The 20498-nt window shown below is 52.5% G+C and overlaps 1 protein-coding gene across 5 annotated transcripts in view; it reads left to right on the forward strand.

Annotated features, from left to right (window-relative positions):
- LOC144179285 (uncharacterized) overlaps positions 1-20498 on the forward strand; it is a 237133-nt gene that overhangs the window by 69762 nt on the left and 146873 nt on the right. For all 5 annotated transcript variants that reach the window (XM_077707578.1, XM_077707579.1, XM_077707583.1 and 2 more), the window contains one exon: positions 11-55. In XM_077707578.1, coding sequence (XP_077563704.1) covers positions 11-55 — 45 coding nt within the window. The remainder of the gene's footprint in view (positions 1-10; positions 56-20498) is intronic.

Consider the following 20498-nt stretch of genomic DNA (forward strand, 5'->3'; position numbering starts at 1 on the left):
TTTCCCACAGAACCGCTGCGAAACCAGATTGCCCGCAGCGACGCCGCCGGCAGTAGTAAGTGGCCCTTTTTGTCTCCTTCTGCGGGAACGAAGCATGTTCCTTTTTTTTCTTCCAGCCACAGTAGGAACCCTGCGTACGTCGCGTCGGCCTTGCACTCGTTGAATGGAGAAGGGCACAAGAGCGTACGGGGGCGGTGGGCGGAGTGGGGAAGAGCGGACTTGCGACCTTGAGGCCTCCCTTGGACCGGCGGCAGTGCAGTCCGGCCCAGCGCACGTCCCTCTTTTATCCCGTCCTGCCCGGAGGGCATTAGCGCAGTGCGCAAACCCGGGCCGAGGCTCGTGTGGTGCAAACTGCCGGCCGGGCCGCCGGGGTCGTCGGCACGGAGGCGTCTTTCGCAAGAGCCCGCCACCGGGGCCTGCTGCAGTGTCGCGTCGTCATCGCGTTGTCGTCAGAGCCATTATAAATGGTCGCCGCTGTTGTGCCGCTGGGCCGGGCCGGCTGCTGTGTATCGCTGACACGCGCTGTATGCGCCGACGAGTCCCGCGTGCGTCACGCCACGTCAGCTGTGTATTCGCGGGAAACGGTTAATAATGAGGACGACCGGCGCCGCACGACATGCGTCCTGCATTGACCGACGCCGCTGCCCTGAGCGATCACTTCGAAATGGCGGCAAATAAATGTGGGCGGTGTATGAGAGCTGTTCGCGACGGGCGTACGGACCCGCCTGCGTCTTCGGGTTCGTGTCGCACGGGAGCATCTCAGCTTACTTGCGTGAAGTGCCTGCGTGTTTTTTTTTTTTCTCTCAAGTGATACCCGTGCGATTAATACGCTAAACTTTGTTAATTTGTGGTTTAAATTAACTATTAATCTAACTAGCGGGGTCACCGCCCTATCATCAGTGAAAGTTGGCGTTATCAGTGAAAGTTGGCAGCCCCACTATACGTATCAGTGGGGCTGCTCTGTACCACGCCATTGTAGGCGAACGTGTTTCTGAGATTGAGCTCTTCGCACGGTTTGCGAGTTCCGTGGTCGACTCTGGGCAGCTTTATTCGGCCCTCTTACTTCTCAATCGACGCCAAACAGCGCCATCGACATCCTCTTAGCGCTAAAGGCAATTGGCCGTTTATATTAACCGTCGCCAGCGTCGTAAGCGCGTCGCAGGGAGCGGCCCGGCACCGGCGGGCACTGCACCCGCCGTTCCTTTCCGCGCTCGTCGCCCGATGACGATCGGCTTTTCGATCGCCGAAAGGGGAGCCCCCACCGCCCTCTCCTCCTCCCAGGGCGTCCCAGCACCCCGGGCCCGCTCTCCCGGTGGCGCGGTGACGACACCGCTCGGGGCCGCTTTGCACCCCGCGGCCTCGGACACGGACGCACGCACACGCTCGCTGCGCTGGCTCAGCGCGGCAGCGGGGTTGTCGACCTGCCAAGGCAGCGGCATCGAGACGAGTGTGCGTCATGCAGTGGTCGCCGCTGTTGCAGTGCAGCAGTGCGCGCAGGGAGCTTGATGAAAAAAAGAGACGGGGCGGTGCACGGGGCGGGCCCAGCGCTAAGAGCCACCGCAAGACGGCACCCACAGGGCGTGCGCGCGGCTGCGTCGTCCGAGTTAATTCCGAGTCATTAAGGGCTTTCTAAGGCGCCGGGATGGGTGGCAGAGATCGATCTCTTCGGCAAATATGTCCTTTTGTGTTCATCGAGTCTGTAGAACGCGCGACAAAAGCCGGAGGAGATTACGGCAAATGAGGGGTCTTCTCGATGGGATGGAAGACGTTTATTTTTCTGTACGCTGATTTTGTGGCCGATTTAATTTGGGGGCCGAGCCTGTCTGCGTCTGGACGAGCGGAAATAAGTAATAACTGGGCTGCGACGTCCAGCTTGCTCGAATTTTGTGTGGTACCTTTGCCTCTTGGCGAGCGTCGAATGTGTGACTGCTACTGCACTATGATTGAATGAATGGATTTATAATTTATTGCATGGAAAGTTGACAGGAAGTTCTACCAGCACGCATAATTTGTCACGCCTAGGGTGGACACTGTAGATTTAGCAGGTTAAAATCTCGCTTCACTTGAACAAGCTTGCTGAATTTTTCCCATTTGTATAGGGAAGTAGAACGGTGTGCAGTTCGATCAAATATTTAGTTCGTTGGTGTTTGGACTTACCAATCTGGGCGGGCAACCTAATGAAATAAAAGCTGTTCAATAATCCAGGTTTCCTATCTCTTTTTTCTTTGGAAGGCTTTCAGCAATTAGGGTGAGTGTCCCTCTCAATTCGCTAATACGGTTCGCTGTCACTCATCCTTCGCGTGACCCGCATCCATTTTGAATAAAAATCGACAAGGGCGTCACAGCGTTTTCATTATTTACTTAATTCGTAGTTTATGCGATGTGTTGTTTTGAAGAAAGGAGCGCTTACGGCCATCTCAGGGGCTGTGGGCAATCAGAAACTACGCGATGATCCGTTGGTAAACACACACGTGTCGTGGTGCATTTGGGGATCGTTTGGGATCTGTTACATTATTTGGCCGCACGATTGCCCAAAGACACTTCGCCTGCGTAGCTACGACACTTACACTGAAAACCATTTACGAGACTTTTGTGGGTGGGCTGTTTGCATTCAGCATCACCGAAGGCGTTCAGTCCAAGCCGTACGTTAGAACGACGCAGGAAACGGGTTTGAATCCTTTCGCGCTGGGGTATAATGCGCGATCGGTCGTAATCTGCTTTTCGCTTCGTATGCAAATAACGCATTCGCCAGCGTGCCGTTATTCTGTCGGGGAAGGGCTAATGGTCGCGCTCGACCGCCAATTCGGAAGGCGTTGCCCCCGCTGCTGTCATTTTTATTTCCAACTTCCTCTTGAAACGATTATAGTAAATGGACTTTTTCCAGTAGTGTGGGCCATCTAGCTGTGGCCGCCCGAATCACACTTGGGGGCATTATAGAAGAACGCGGCCCCGCGCAGTTGAGGAAGCCGTCCCAGGCGCCACGCATGGTTTTGGTGGCAGAGAAATTTTCCGATGGCAGCCGTAATGCCTGCATGTCGGCCGCTTTCAGGGCTCGGAAAACGGAGCAGCAGCAATTAGCTGGCTCGACGTTCGCAACTGGCATATCCAATATGGCGTCGTTTTGTTTACATTTTGCCCCCCAATAATGGCGTATCGGCCGCTGGGAGCGAGAGTAGCGCATGCGCAGTGCGCTACTCAAAAAAGGTCCATCCAGGCCATTTGAGTCGCATAAGAGTTTACACACACCGCGTCCCCCTGTCTCTTCTCAATGCGTCGCTTGCGTTTTCTTCAAGGCCAACCACGTGGCTTTTGCACACGTTAAGTTCCATGGCGAAAAAGAATGCTAGAAATGAGCTTTAGTGCTCGTCTTCGAATTATTACTCATGTACGTTATCCAGGTGTCCCTGTGGAATTAATAGTAACTCTTGGTGCCCGGCTCCGCGAAGGTTGCTGTGACGTTGATCGCGATCGAGTTCGGGGTGAATTAAACGCGGTGCCGCTGGGGTTAGTGTGCTGCCCCCTAGGACGCGAAGTAGCGGGTCTGTTCTTGTAGCCGTGGAGGTGGAAATATATAAATTCTTAAGTGCACGAGATGCGGACAGGTGGGTTCTGTAAAGGGCTCCTCATGATGTAAATTAATCCCTGACTTGTCAATGTTACTCACCGCAGAGTCCCCCAGTGTTCTGCGCGTTAAACCACGCATTCCAGTTTACCGGATTCGGGGTGATCACTGATGGGAAGTGCGGGGATGTTGTTCGTTAAAACGAGAAACTTGCAAAGTAGTCTGACAGGTGCACCTTTCGTAAGTTAAGGTTTTCCTAAAACGCGTGTCATTTTACTAGATAAACGGACTGTGTTGTTACCCAAACGATGATAGTATAAATGGAACGTTTAATGTGCATGCATAGTCGAGGAGGCCTCACACTTTTAACCGCTTGCAAAGGCGTCTCGTGGGCCGGGGCGTCCTGCTACTGTACATAAAATCTCGTATTTGAATCTTACATCTGCAAGCAGCATATCAGATGGCGACAAAACGCAGCGCCGTATGCACGATCTCGGGTAGTTTGAATAGGCGTGGCACCTACGGGACCTGTGTCTATGCAACAGTTCAAAAGACAAAACACATTCGGTTGGCTCGTTTTAAAGATTGCCCTGTTAGATTAACGGTTATACGCAGACATCTAATAGTAGGGTGGATAATCTGGGAAACAGATCCAGTTTATCTCACTCCCCTTATGACGTCATAGGTGCTAGTTTGCGTTATTGCTGCCGTCGGCAATAGCTGCCACCAATTAACGTGACTTTGCAACAGCACTGGTGCCTCAGGCTCCCTGTGATCGCTGCGCTTGATTGGTAGCAGGAAGTGGATACGTCGATTATTCTGCGCTGGCCCCTCAAAGACGACGCCACCGCTCACGTCGCGTTGCGGGAAAGTTTGCCAATAACACTTATGATCCTTATTGGTGAACGCAACGGGGCCGGAATGGAGTGTATTGAACCACTTATCGAACGCTGGTTATTTTGAGCAAAACAAGGAGGCGTGCTGTGGTCACGGACCCCAGAGACTGTAAGCTTGTTGGAAATGTTCCCAAGGCAAAAAACAGCGCAGTGGCTGCCGAATGGAGCAGTGGTATTATTAGACAATATTGCCACGGCTGGTAATGAGTTTGAACTTGAACGCCATGCCCTGGGCAGGCATTAACCAACCGCTCTTGTTTCTCCACATACCCAAATACCCAACTTGGGGGATAGCAGCTGATAACTTTTGGAGACGAAGACGACGAAGAAAGGGAGCCGGAGAAGAAGAGCTCGAGAGTTCGGCCAAGGCTAGACGTTCGCAGCTCGCTTGTGGGCACAAGTTCGCCTGTGTAAATAAGCAATTCTGCTAGTAGTTTTGTTTATACCGGGACAATACGGACTCCTTCTGGAGAGAGACAAAAAATCACGCCATATCCACGGAATGAATGATAAGTGGGGCGAAGCTCGAGAGGGGGAGATCATCGGTAACCGTAACTCTCCCGTGAAAGTTCGCCCATTACATTATTAAGAAAGACGTAAGACTGTGTGCGTACATTGTACAAATCAACTTTTATTTTCGGAGTCAATGCTCCCAGGCCCAGACCTGGTGAAAGACCCCGCGCCATCGAGGACTACCCCGCACCTCTACCACAATTTGTCACGTAGGATGGGACACAACGGTAAAGAAAGAACTTTTATTTAGGGCGAACTTGTGCCCGAACAAGACGAGAGGAAACGAGCAAAGGTCCGTGCGTCTCGTTCGATCTCCGAGAACGACTGCCTGCGTTCGTGGCGTGATCTCTTGCGTGATCTCCTCCTCGCAGTGCACGTGCGCTCGCGCCTCCGTTGGCGAACACAGACAAGCTCGCGCTCCCGGTTCCGAGTTTGCGCTGCCGGTTGCAGCCGGTTCTTGCGCGTGCAACGCGGCCCACTTTGCGACACCTCCGAAAGCATGCGGCGGTCACGTACCACGAGACACAAGGGATGGACAGACCCATGGCTTTAGGAGCTTCGCCCCTAAAAGATCGCGGCTGATTGACTCTGCTGAACACTTTCCGACGTTTGTGCTTCGTGTAAAAGCGTAACGTTTTGGATCTTTTGGGCGCCATGGACGCGTTTTTTTTTTCACCCATTGTACACCGAACGTCGTATTGCCCATGCCCTGCGCCTATAAGGTTCAGTGCGAGGCATCCTGCAATGCAAGCATGCAGCCGGTGTGACCATCGAGGCTCCGTCCCGAGGAGTCATGGGCACTCGTCACCCCTGTGTCGTCGTGGGGTGTCATCCCTTCTTGGCTGGCCCGCGCCCAAGTTTGCTCGGGAGCCGATCTCTGTTGTGTCTCCCGAGCACACTGCAGCATCCGAAAGCGCCCGTCCCTGCGCAATGTCTTTGTTGTCGCCGCCGTCCACCGGGAGGGCAGCTAGGATAGAGGGGGCGGAAAGAAGTGGGGTGATTGCTTGAAATGACCACACCAGAATAAAACCACGGCGAGACCAGGAGGAGGGTGGGCAGGGGGCATCCTGTAGGAAGAATTGGAGGCATGTGCTTTTTCTCGGTTCGGGATAGCGGCAAGCCGAGCAGCGAAGTCGAGAGAAGGTTTACAACAAGGAAGTTGAGGGGCTGCGGTGGAAAAAGCGTAATGGTACGAGGAAGGCAGGCGGTGACTATCGATGATTTTTTTCGCCGCCTATTACTCTGACGGTCTTCTTCGCAGCTAAGCACCACGTGGAAAGTGCCGCAGATTGGGCGGAATGCATTGGTAGTGCCACGCATGCCTGGGCCTGTGCTTAGCCTGTAACCTCCGTAGGCGCAGCACCTGACGTCGCAAGAACTGCCGTTTCTAGACCTGGCTTTTGCAAAACAGCGTCGGACAGACGTGCAAACGAGTGCGTGCTCAAGCGGACGCCCCGATAGTAACGAGAGGAACGGAGGGTACTCTACGCTGCTCTGACCGTACGTTGCCGTGTTCCGTTGCACTGTCCCCATCGCTTCTGCCGCACGGCGTCGGGGTGGAGCATCATGGCGGCGGCCGCTTTGTGCGATGCAAACGAGACTGGCGTCGATGGGGGACGCATCTGGCGGCATTCTGCGCCGCGGGGGAGCCCTTTGTCCGGGCACTTCATCGCCGCTGGCCGGTGGGAGGCGTCTCTTTTTGTCTTGGCCGAGGGCGCGCACAAAGGGTTCCTCCGGCCGCGCCTTTGTTGTTGTCCAGGGAAGGACGCACAAAGCGCGTGTGTCGCGCATGCGCCCGCCGCGTCCCCGTAACGTCCCGCCGGAAGCGCGGCTGAAAGCGAGCCCCAGCTGGTTGTGTGGTAACCGGTGGTGGCGGTGGTCTGGTTGTGTACGTGACGCGCTCATGCTCCGTTGCGCCGCCTTTCTCTGGCACGCGTGCTGCTGGTTCGTGCCACCGCGGAGCCCCGACGGTCCGAGCCCCGCTGCGCCATTGAGGAGGCGGCACTCCATGCCGGCGTGGCTGACGAAATTCGAATGTCGCCGAGGGGGGTCCTGTAGGGTCGTCTGTGATCGGTTCCACGAAGAAGGCTGTGAGGGGGATCGGAAGACACAGGCACGCCATACGCCGATCCGAGCTGTTTAGTGCGCAGTTCTGTAGGCATGCTTCTTGGTCATATTCTGCAGATGACAGATTGGCATATGTCCTCTCTTGAGAATTCGTTCTGTACGCATTGCTACACAGTATTCATTTTGTGCATGTACATTTGACCATAGTAGGACAGTTTGTTTTTGTGTAAGCGCAAAAGGTACTCTAATCGCCTGGAGTGGACCCCTTCTTTGCGTCTCTTGAAGGATTCACTCAGTATTTAGAGGATTTTTAGACTATGGGGCGCTTCGGCTAGATGCTTTTGCTTGCTTTTTTTTTCTCTCCAATGTCGTTCTCCTCGGTCGCTCCCCAGAGAGGGCAAGACTGGGCCAGGAAGGAGGCCGGCCACTCACCCCTTTTGTGTCGTCCTGGACCTTACCTGCCCGAATAAAAATTAAGTTGTCAGAGATGTCGGAGGAAGATCTGCACGAACGCGCTGCTTGTTCTCGTACATTTTAATCTTTACTTGCGCTTATCCCACTTCTGTGTGCGTCGTAGACGATTCAAAGAAGAGCAGTTTTGACAACGGGGCCCGACATGGCATTACTGTCACGAATATCTCGTAAGACGAGCCAAGTAATTTGGAAGAAGTCAAAAACGCAACCGGAATGAACGCGATTTGCTTCTTGCAGCTTGGTGTATTCATGCCAGGTCAGTCTGTGCCGGTAGCACGCTGTAATTGTAGTGCTCTGCGTGTATAATATCTGCATTTCGGCGGGACCCCGTGATACGGGAAACAGGGGGGGGGGGGGGGGATTGGCTCACTCTGGTTTCCGTGTACTGGAGGCGTGCGCAATGCTCTATGGGCAGGAAGCGTCATACTTTGATTAGGGCTCAAATCGGGTTTTCCGCCGACCCAGTCGTTGAGAAACTGCGTGAGTAATCGGCGACCTTTAGCAGTCGTGAAATCATTGCGAACGCAGGACGCTAAGGACACGCAGACAGTGGGCGTCATGGAGGACACTCGCACACCGCACGCATGCGCCGTATGGTCCCCGTACAACTGCTGTAAAAATTTTCCAATTACCATGAAAGCAGGGTCAGGGTGTATTTGACGGCCCCTGACGCCGTAGACGTTCGAGCATGTTCTACGGTGGTCGTGTTGTCGGAGTGGCCGAGGATAAGCATAATGGGAGCAATTGTCATCTATTTGACCTCACCTGTAGGAACTAGTTTAGTTTTATCGCCCTCACGTACCTTAACCTCATTTCGTCGAGGCTTGGGAGCGTTTGGGCCCTCAGCTCGACGTTGGTTAGGCGTCATTCTTACCTTATCGCAGCGTTGCCTAACCTTCAAGTGCATGAATCTTTCTTTTTCTAATCTGAAGTTAATTGGAATCTTTCTGCTGCCCCCGTAATTTCGCCGAATGCACGTGAATCGGACACTGTGTTCTCATCAATAACTGGGCGTGAATACGTGAAATGTGATGGAGGCGAAAAGCAAAAACGCCCGTGTGTTGGAGATTACGGCGCGCGGTATAGATCCCCAGTTGGTCAAAATTAATCCGGAGGCCTCCACTACGGCGCGCCTCATCGTCTGTGTAGCGTCGGTGCGTAAAAAAACCCACAGTCAATCAAACCTCGAAATATTGAATCCTGGTTAGGTTTTCCAACTTTTGAGTGCTGGTCCCGTTTCAGCGTAGCTCAAAAATACCACCCAAAAGTGGAGGAGAGTAGAGCTTCTTCCGTCACTGATTTGGTTAAACTTCAACTCAAAGGTTGGGGATTCAAAGCCTTTCGATAGCAAGCTTATTTTCCCTTAATTTCTAGGTGTTATCTAGGATGTCAATCTACACGCGCGCGCACCCACGTACACAAGCAGCCGTTAGGGGTTGTATATCGGGTTTTAGATCGCTCCCCATGCGTTCTCATCCGACAGGGGACATGATAATGGCTGCTTCCGTGGTTGCAGCTGCTGATGGTTTTGCTATCGTGCACGCTTTGGGTGAGAGCTTTTCTGTTCGCGTTTGCCTATCGCACTCTCCAACGGGCGTGAAATAGAGCGCGTTGTTACAAAGACGCCGCGGCTGTTGTGCGCTAGCATTGTGTGCCGGCGAACGTGTCCGCGAACGGGTAGAATTTTCGTCAAGGTTCTCTGACAGGTCCCACGAGATTGCGTGACGCGCGGAGGAGGTGGCCGCGCGCTTTTCCTCCCAGTGTGTTTTATCGGGGAGTAAAGTGTGCCGCGCTTTTCTCTGGCCGTCATTTTCAGCTAGGTGCATAGACAGCGGACTTATAGATTCGTGATTGACAGCCACGTAAAATGTGTGTACACACACACACACACACACACACACACACACACACACACACACACACACACACACACACACACACACACACACACACACACACACACACACACACACACACACACACACACACACACACACACACACACACACACACACACACACACACACACACACACACACACACACACACACACACACACACACACACACACACACACACACACACACACACACACACACACACACACACACACACACACACACACACACACACACACACACACACACACACACACACACACACACACACACACACACACACACACACACACACACACACACACACACACACACACACACACACACACACACACACACACACACACACACACACACACACACACACACACACACACACACACACACACACACACACACACACACACACACACACACACACACACACACACACACACACACACACACACACACACACACACACACACACACACACACACACACACACACACACACACACACACACACACACACACACACACACACACACACACACACACACACACACACACACACACACACACACACACACACACACACACACACACACACACACACACACACACACACACACACACACACACACACACACACACACACACACACACACACACACACACACACACACACACACACACACACACACACACACACACACACACACACACACACACACACACACACACACACACACACACACACACACACACACACACACACACAGAGAGAGAGAGAGAGAGAGAGAGAGAGAGAGAGAGAGAGAGAGAGAGAGAGAGAAAGTCACAGTCACAGTCACAGTCACGCGTGAGCCGCGCGGAGCGGGCTGCTTGTGGGCCCCGTTTTGACTGCAATTGGCCGAGCCGTACGGCTCGGTTTTCCGCGTCCCTGGCTTGCGTGCACGTTTCAGTTTAAACTACTATGTTTAGCTTATCCTGCGCCGACCTCCTTTTCCCTGGAACTGCGCTTGCAGTTAGCGTCACTCCTGCCTCTTTCACGTAGTTTATTCGTTTCGGTAAAACGTAGTTGAAAAGGGCACTTTAACCGTTTCATCTGAGCCTCAACAACGCCAGGTCTGAGCACGTATGCTGCTTCAGCTCTGAACAACCGAACCAGGCTAATAGGAAGTGACGTTCCCACCGTTCCCCAACGCTTTCAACATTCTTTAGCCTCTCCTGAACGGTTTGCCTTCTCTGACCTTTTTTATCCTCCCTCTGCGTGCAAGGGATAATAATTCGAGCAATCCCATTTCCCATTTTGAGGCGCCGAAATGGCGAACACGCGTTTAGTGTAGTATAGGACGACTCCAGTCCAGCATAGAACGAGTCCAGCATATCGCGCTGTCCGCGTCGCAGTCGTGTTGCTCTCCATTAGGCGTGCACCGGGAATCGCCGAGTGGGGCGTCTCCTTGAAGTGCTGGAAGCGCCAGCGTCTGACCTGACGCGTGCAGGGAGAAGTTAAAGCGACGTCAAGGCAGCCTCGTCAAGGGAAGACTTCATGGGAGGAAGCTCTCGTCTGTTCGCGGACAGTTCAGCCGCGGGAACGCTGTGCGGCACTGACGGACGAGTGTGTTGGTAAATTGTTCGTTTTGCAACCTCTGACGCGCGAGTGTGAAGGGTGGCACCGCCTATAGGATGAAACGGCACTAAGCTTCATCAGCCTTGGAACTGATCCGCAACTTCATTTGAGCCTGTGCGGGATGGAGCCAGAAGAAGGCGTTCGCCGCTTTGGTATGCAGCGAAACGAGGCCCTGTTTCGCTGGCTGTTTGTTTTAAATTTCCCGCCAGTGCATTCCTGGCGACGAGTGCGGGGGGCGACTCCGAGAGAAGTCTGCTCGCGCGAGGTTGTCGGCCGGGCGGGCTTCTTTGGAGCGCTCACAATGGATGCCGTGTGCGCTACTTGGCGCTGAATGCAGGGACCTTGGCCGATAATCTCCGCTGTACGAGCGGCCAGGGCGAAGAATGGTGGGTGTTGACTCATTTTGGCCATTGTTGCGTCAGGCGTACCTGGTGTCGGGGAGGAATGCCCGGACGGCTGAGGGATCGAGGGTTTTTAAGGGGCCCGAAAGGGCGGCTGTTGGTAAATAATGAGACGTGCTCTCGAAGCTCTCCACTTTGTGCGCTTAGAAGCGCTGCGAAAGCTACGCCGCTGCCGGCACAACGCGGCGCTGTGAGATTGACACAGTTAAGGCCCCAGGGACCTTATTCGCCGCGAGCTCGACATGTAGGTGGCGACAGCGTCGCGCTGCTAGTGTGGATGCTCCGCTGAGCGGCCCGTAGGAATGCACACTGTGGGCGCGCTTCGTGCCTTTTTCTCGTCGTATGTGCGCACGACAGGTGCAAACAAGAGTGGTATGCTGTAGTTCGGTTACTCAACGTTCAATGTATAGCATGGAAGCGGCAGTCAGTTTTCATTATTACGCCAAAAAACGCGACGACTCATCGGGAATCTCAGAATGGCCGTAATTGTGACAATGAACTTGTACGCTGTGGCTCGTAGCAAGCTCGATCTTTCCAGACTATGGCTTTGAGCCTTCAATGAAAGCATAGATAGAAACAAATCAGGAAGCCTCGATCTCTGAAATTCAGATTACAGCGGCAATCTCAATCGCTTTCACTGGTAGCATGACGCATTCTTGCATTTGTGGGATGCTCTGAAATGGTAACACTACTTAACTGCCCCGAAATTCCTTCTAAGAGCTTACGATATTTTTTGGGTGTTCAAAAGGCAACATAAAATTACTGAGTTTTGATGAGCGCAGAGATATAAATGTAACCGCTCTAACGTGTCTTTTAAATGAAATTTTAGTGACTCTGGAGGAAGGTTTGCTGAATAACGGTTTCGGATCACTTATTTACGGCTTTCGTCGCAAGTGAACTTGCGAATTGAATTGTCAACGCACGCAGTACAATCAACATCTCATGTTTAGCTAGGTTTTCGCAAAGTGACAAGCAGGTTTACAGTGTGCAAACCAAGCTTCTGGTACCTCACAGTGAGCACAAATTTTCTGTGACGGCTGCTCTGTTGACGATTTGCGTTCTTTTTACAATCTAACAGGTGCCTGAAACAGCGAGATGTGTTTGCGTTCTTACGTATAAGGTCGCTTACGAACCATAAAGACGGCAATAAATGAAGTTGCGCTGTTGCAGATGTAGTTTCCTTTTTATTTACATTTCCTTTTTATTTCTCTTTGCAAGTCAGCGTAACGGGTTCCCGGTAACTATTTTGTGTTGTAAACTGAATATCGCCTTTGTATTGGCATTTAATTATTGAGGATTGGTTAACAAATGAAATTCTGAGCATTTCATTTTTTTTCGGGAAGGGGGAGGGGGGGGGGGGTGTCCTGCCAACGTTGCAAGAGCAGCGAGAAGAGAACACATGTAACGCGCGCGAAAAGCCAAACTATGGTTCTCAGTATTATTTACAATCGAAACTACACTAGGCGTCGTGTTCTGTAGCGGTGAAAAAGCAGTACACGTATTTTCCAAAATGATTAACCCCCCTTTGGTCCGAGATTGTCCAGGAATTGTGGGACGCCTTTTCAAAATTGTATTGAAAGCAAGCATTGTGGGAAAAAAAAAAAAACAGCGAGTCATGGCACACACCCCACACACATGTGGGCAACAACCTGCATTATATATTACGTTTTTTCTTCTCTTTCCTTAAACTTAGGTCCACCTTAAGAGGTTAAGACGTGACCAAATTAGGCATTTGGTTATGCTGAGTAAGACACGTTTCTGGACAAGGTGATTCATGTCGGATTTGAAAATGATATATATGAAAATGACACAAAATGCCACATGACTGACGCAAACTCACAACTGCTTAATTTACCGAAACATTCCCCCTAAATACTCTTGCGCATCCATAGAAACGTATTTAAATAATACGTAAAATTAGCAAATAGATACAGTTGAATAAATGCTTATTCCTCCTCCTGAGTGTAACCAACGACTGTACAAAAATGGTATTTATTTTAGAAAAGGTACGGGAAGGACACGATCACACAGACGCTTGCGGGTGTAAAATACGTGTCCGGTAATGTATGGGCGATAGCGCACGGGTCGTGGGCAGTGTAAATGTTTTTGTTTCTTTCTTCTTTCTATAAGGACACATCGCAATATTACAAGGGTGTGGAATTTGCACGCGTATGCACAGGTCTTGTCGCTTCTTACCCGTTTCGCGTACTAAACTTTTATCCTTTAAATAATCGCCACGCCACCTTCAAAAAGCACCCTTCGACGTTCTCGAAACGGCAGACGACTGCACTCAACAATAAGAAAAGTGCAATGTGTGGAAGCAATGTTTAAATTATAACACGTTTCACACTCAAGCGGTGAGCGAAGATGTTTCGTGGATTTAAACCAGCGCATTAACCTGCAACGGCCGCTGATTATTGCGTTTCTAGAGGAAACGAGCACGCAGAGGTTACTATGTCATTGCTTACTGCCAAACGAGCACACATATTGGTTGTTTTGTCGTGTGCAGCTCGCGTCTTGCGCCGCACGCAACGTGAAAAAGCAGACGACGCGAGAGCGCCATCCACACTAGGAGCGGTTCGTCCCGCCGCCGCCAGGGGCCGACTGTGTTCGCGCTCGGGGCGAATACATGGTTATTGACATGGTTGCCGCTACCTTGCCGCACGCTTACCGCGGGTACAGTGAACGACGGAAGGCAGTGTTCGCCGACTAGTGTTTTCGCGCTGGTACTATACGCTAAACAGTGGCAGCGGCCCCGGCTTATGTTTTTTTGCGGCAGTGTATGTTCCCTTTCTGGTAGGTACGTTTTTGTTTTCAATTACAGTTGCATTGGGAGGTGGTCAGTTATTCATAGTTGTTCAGTAGCTCCACAAAAAGTAGTTTGTAAGGCATTCGGCTTCTAACAACATGCGAAAGTTGTTGTGTCGTGGGAACTCGTATTAAACGCATATCTTGCATACTAATTGAGTGAAACAACAAAAAAAAAACGTTCAATTGGAAGCAAACATTTTGTCTAGATAACTGTTTGTGAATGCAACAAAAGATAAAGCGGGTACCGAATTGCCGACTAAACGCTTCCGAAGTTCTGGTGGAGCTATAGGTAGGCTGTATGCGGATCAAATGCACTGCCCGTCGCAAGTAAGGATTCTGTTCTTAACCAGCTAAACGCTGTGCACGCGAATGGAGCATGGCGGACAAGCGTTAACTTTGGAAGTCAGGAAAGCCGAATCGGAGCTGTTTCCAGCTGTTCTCGATACGGTCGATGAGTTTCGATATTGCGAGTAAGTAGGCAATTTCGTCATTACCGTCGCCTCAGCCATGAATCAACGGATGAGGTGCCGGATGAGGCATCCGAATTGTTGCGCACAATTCGGATGCGGCACAATTCCAAGTTATGACGATTGAACGCGGCGTTTCATTTCCACTCTCAGGGGAAGCTGTATACGAAATGGAGCCGGATATTCAGATGTCCGTAAGCGGTGCTCGCCTCCTTTCACTCGGTGCCGGGCATTCGGAGTAGGCGGCGGCGGAATTGCCCATGAAAGGGCCGTGTCCTTTTCATCCCCGCGTATAGGCCGCCGGATTTTGCAACAGAGCGGAAAAGCCGCGCCGTAAATGCGGCAATAAAGTTTCGGGGGGACAGCTCGTCGGCGGCTCAATGTTCTCGCCAGCTGTGCGCCATCGAGGAGAGTGTGTATGTAAAGAGGGAGGGGGGCGAGGGAGGAGGAGGAGGTGGAGGAGAAGGGTCGGCCTTTTTTTGGCGAGTTGCCCTAGTTTTCCCTCTTTTTCAGACCCCCCTGCCTTATCCCCCGGCTTTGTGTGCTTCCACACCGAGCGCGCCCTTTCGTATCAGACGGAAATTGAAAACTCGCAGTCGCCGGAGAAACAAAAGCCTGTTGTTGCTGCTGCGGTCTCGCGCGACTTTACTGGGCGTGCGTACGTGCGCCCGGCGTGTGTTTCAGTAAGCGGGCCTTGCTCTTTGCTGCGCGTCGTCCCCGACTGCTGCCCGCTCTGAACGTCAGCGCACGCTTACGGCAAATCCGGGTGTATATTTGACTGTCTGATAGCTCCGCGATGCTGGCGCGGTTCTCATTCCGACTCGCTCTGCTTTATTTCTATCGTGTTTTTTTTTTTTTTTTCTTTTTCGCCCGCTCTATTTTATCTCGCTCGTGTGTCATCCGCTCGTATAACGTGACCTATTATTCGAGCCAATTTCCCTTCCTTTTTAAGCTCGTGTTAGGCGGCATTTCCCGTTGAACTATCGCCCTGTTTTGCTCATCGCGCACGCTCGCGGGCGCCCAAAGTTTGCGAACCCGCGTGGCGCGGACGAATTTTATTATACGGCTGGGTTCGGCCCGATTCTTTGCGACTCGTTGGCTGCGTGCACCCGCTTCCATGCGGCGACGCTGAGCGCGTTGTGTGACCGATGGGCTGAACGCACGCCACGGCAGCTTTTGTGTTTCTCGCCGCCGCGCAGAGGTACGGCGTAGCGGGAGGCGCAACGGTTGTGCCGTGGGCTCTGCTCGGATGCAGGCTCGCCAGCAGCATCCGCGTAGTAATCCTTCCGTCTTCCGAGGGGGATTAGGGAGGCGCACTCGGTCATATTCTTATTATGCGTAGCGTGCGTCTTGCGGGATCGGCCTCACGCCGCGGTCTTGTAGCGGGCCTGATTGGAGTCGAGAAAAACGACGCCTCAGCCTTCGGATGTTAGAAGGGCGCGCGCTTTTTGCTCTTGCAACGGCTGTGCGGGTGAGGTTGATGTGTATTGTGGCGGCGGGCTTCTTCGGTGAATATGCTAGCTGTACGCCGACGACGCCTTAATCGCTGCGGTTTAGAGGCGCCTATCCGGCTTTGTTACCGGCGAGAATTCTTCTCACTGACGGGGGGGGGGGGTGTGCTTTGGAAATAGGACGGGGGGGACATGCCCGAGCTGACGTTTTTACGCGCCACGCAGATCTCGCGTATTGTTGTGTTTCTTTTTTCTTTTTTTGCTCACCAGCCTTCCAATCCGCGTTTCCCCGTCGCAAACACGCCCGCAGCGTCCAGGGAAAGCCAACCTTTCCTCACGTACAAAGTAACGCGCTTTGATTTCGGCTGCTCAGTTTCGCCAATGAAGGAGGATGACATACATTCACCTCGCGAAAGGAGACGGGGTAATCGTAAATGCCCGCGACGTACCGAGTTTCTTGTTGCGGCAGACGATTGCAGAACGGGCAAGGGAAACAGAATGGGGTCTGCCGCACCTTCTCACGCGCTCCTTTGAGGTTCCGTGAGAACGACAGGAGTCACGGTGCCAGTGCCAGTCCGTTCAAATCGATCGGAATCTGGTGGCATCGCAGAGGAAAAAGGAGGGGGTGTAAAGGTTGCACTCTAGTGCGCCGGGGAGCATGATGGCGTAGCAAGAAACAGTAAAATACGGGGGGGGGGGGACGATTAAGCCGATCGAGCTAGCCAAACTGGCGTGTCTTGCGTCGCCTCTGTCGCCCGCTCTTCGTCTTCGAGTTCGTGAAAGGACAACACGGAGCGACGACGTGCAACGGCTGCGTGTAAAGGTGACTGAAGGAGGTGTGAGGGATCTCAAGCGGCTGCTTGCAATGGTAAATACCGACTGTATACGCAGCAGTGGTGCGGCAGTTTGCGGGAAAAGCGCGTTGTGCATACCAGCCAGCAAGGCTCCTCGGCTCGAGACGCGGGACGCTGCGTTGCGCGGCGTCGTTTAACGGTAAACGCGGGTACGGGGGAAGGAAGCGCTGTGCGTCCCCCTCCGGCAGAGCCAACAGAGGCCGCGCTTGTGTATATACCGGCTGCCCGCGAACACAAGAGCCGCTTCCGATCGGCGGGGGTGCGGCTTCTTTATACTGTCGCCGGTGTCACCGCACGTGGGTGGGACCGCTGTGTGCCTGTCCTGGTGACCCGCAGGAAGGAAGCGCCTCGCTGTGTGCCGGCCGACTGGGGGCGCGTCCGTCACTTCGGACACCTCGCGGTGCGCGCGTTTGTCAGTCTGGTGGCCTCGTCGCGTGTGTACACGTGTGGTGCCGCATACAGACGCGTTTGCCTACCCTGTACTGTCCCCGCTTACTCTTGCACTTTCCTTTTAACCCTTTCGGCCCTGGTGGTGTCAGTTGACGCCGTCACACAAAAGTTCCTCTACCGCATAGAGAACGAAACCAAAACTGCTAGCTTCTTGGGGGAGTTGTTCTTCAGTGATACCTGTTGCGATAGATATCACGGTTGTTTCATTTAAGTGGACCATCACGCTACAAAGAAGAAGCTCCGCTGAAGACGAAATAACGACATGGACGGCTAAAAAAATGGCGGTTCGAGTTTTATTCCCAAGCATGTGAACCTATCAATACGTGGACTACGATGCTCATTTTTTGTTCCCAGGTTCATGCATCCATAACATTTTGTAATATATGCGAAAGTGATGTCTCTGCTCAACATATTTTTTTAATTGCCAGATGCCCTAATTAATTGCCTCGTTAAGACATCCATTGCGCCGCCCGTGCCGGGTGACGGCCCTACTCTTTCCCTTTTCCACCCCTCACACCTTTCCCCTCCGACCCTCTGCTCCCGTCAACGCGCCTATTTCCTCAGTCCCCTGCTCTCTCCCGTACCCACCGATTCTCCTTTTACTTGCCCCCGCGCTCCGTTTTTTCTTTTTGTCCCTCCCCCTCTGATCTTTCCCCAATCGTCTTTCACTACTTTACTTTATCCTCCTGAATCTCCTCCCCCACTCTCTCTCTCCATTTCTTCTCCTTGGTCCTTTCCTCGCTTTTTCGGCTGTCCTCTCTCCCTTATTCCCCATCACCCACTCTTATTTCCCCACCTCCCCATTCCTTCTATCCGTACCAGAGTCCGCCATACTTTCCACTGTCCCTAATAGCATCTCCGTCCTTCCATTCACCTTGTCACCGCCCGTTCTACCTTCTCTCGCTTCATCCCCCCCTAATATTCATCCAACTCTCTTCCCCTCTCACATCCCTTTTAGATATGTTTTTATCCCTCCTCTCTTTCTTTCCCTATCCCCTTCTTCCTCGTCGCCTTCCCGATTCCGTCGCACTCTTCTTCCTCTCTCGACCATCTTGCCTCGTCCCTTCTCCTTGAATTTACTGACGCAGTCACATGCAACAATGCCGCTTGACCGCGCCCTGCCAGTTAACAGAACTCATTGAGCAGCGGCCAGTGATCTCGCGTGCTAAACAGCGCTGCACTAATGCGCTGCCCGCGAGAGTCTTTCCAGACCTTCTTAGCGAGCAAGAATGGGCCTGGGATGCGCGTGTAGTACTTGCCAAAAGTGATGCTCATTGCGTTTGGGCTTTCGTGAATCCGCCGTCCACCGGCCGCATTTGTATACCTTCAGAGTTGCCCGTGCACTTTCGTGGTGTGGAGAAAATTGAAGCCAAGGTCACGCATCGCAAGCTAGAACATTTAACAATTATGTACGCGCGCGCTGTTGTTTCTGCCTTCTCTACTCTTTCCCTGATCTTCGCGGCGGCGGCGGCGGTGATGGATGGACGTCTCCCACCTTTGTCGGCCAGCGGCTGAGTCACTCGGTGGCGCCTGCAGGTACCTCCTGCGTATACGGGCGGCGTCCGTTACGTTGCCGCCCGCGCGCTTGCTGTACGTCTGTCTGTTTATCACGCCTAGCGTGTCCGCAGTCCCGTGCAACCGGGAAGTGGAGCGGCCCGAAAGCAAGCGAACCGGGCCCAGGAGGGTGCTGATTTATTGCGAAAGGAAACGCTGTCGCGGCACGCGCAGACGATCGTTTGTATCTCGCAGAAATTGCGTCTCGTAATATGGAGGGATGCGTTTATATGTGTATATAAACATGCGTGTGTTTGTGTTCGAGAAGAAACAAACTGCGATGCGCGTGATGAAAAGGAAGGAAATTGACGCCGGGTATAAACAGTGAGGCAATGACGCCTTCATATTTCAATCACAAAAAGATGCCGCGAAATATAGCTTGCGTGTTTGTGTGTGTGCGTGAGGGGGAGAGGAGAGAGGGGGAGATACGGCCGCTCACAGCCGCTTCTGTAATTGTCCTTTGTGTTTGGCTTGGCTAGAACAACAGTCGCAGCGCAAGTAATTCTTATTCGTTATTAAAGCGCTGTTAGCTTGCGACTTGTTCGCCCGTCGCATGGGTCTGGGTACGCATCGCGCGGAAGAGGTAACAGTTTAATACAACCAAAGCTTGGAAGGCGCTGTCTCCTGCGTAGGCAACACCTTTAACAGGTGGCGAAAAGTCGTACACTCGTGTCTCTGCGGTACCTCGAGGTTCTCCCCACGGCTTTTTCTGTCTTCAGACTCGGCTTTTCTCGTTTAGTATCGGTCAGTTCCTGCATGTGCAGGTTTAGATTGCGTAAGAGTTGCCGGTTTAGCAACCCAGCCTTATACTGTATACAGCGACGCGTTTTGTCCGCCACCGTCACGGTACCATGGTGATCCCGGTCACGAAGCAATCAAGGGGTCCCGGAGTTCTGAACTTGTTTAATGACTGGTACTGGCAGCTAGGGCATCAGAAACGCGTTACGCTTAGTTACATCCAGACAGGAAATATAATCAAAAGTATTCAGCGCAACATAGCTGACTGCCGACGGTCTCCCTGCGTATGCCCCCGACGTCGCGTGGCAGCGTCTCTCAAGCCCCGTAAAGACTGTGAAGCGAGCTTGCATTTGCTTCAACCGCATCCGCGGGCCCAAAAAAGCGTATTCTGGACGCCACTTCTTCAACCAATCAGGAAGATGGTTAGGTCAGTGATGTTCTCGAAAAATACAGAACCAATCACGGACAGACACAGAGTTCAGACCTGAATACGCCCGTTTCGATAAAAGAATTATGGTCGTGGGCAAAGTGGCTGGCACAGAACACAAGTAAAACACGAAAAAAAAAAAAAAAAGGAAACAGCCCTTGCAACTAGACGGAGCCTAGGGTCGCCGCAATAGTAGTGTATGTATTCCTATTTAGTGGCCCGCCAACACACTCTACATACATTCCTCGAATTAAAAAAACAAAAAAAATTGGGGGGGGGGGGGGTCTTGACGGCCGGATTAGTACTATTAAACAGGGAAGA

This window comes from Haemaphysalis longicornis, unplaced genomic scaffold (genome assembly GCF_048455015.1).
Source record: "Haemaphysalis longicornis isolate Haplotype H1 unplaced genomic scaffold, Haemaphysalis longicornis Haplotype H1 scaffold_4, whole genome shotgun sequence".
Taxonomy (NCBI): Eukaryota; Metazoa; Arthropoda; class Arachnida; order Ixodida; family Ixodidae; genus Haemaphysalis; species Haemaphysalis longicornis.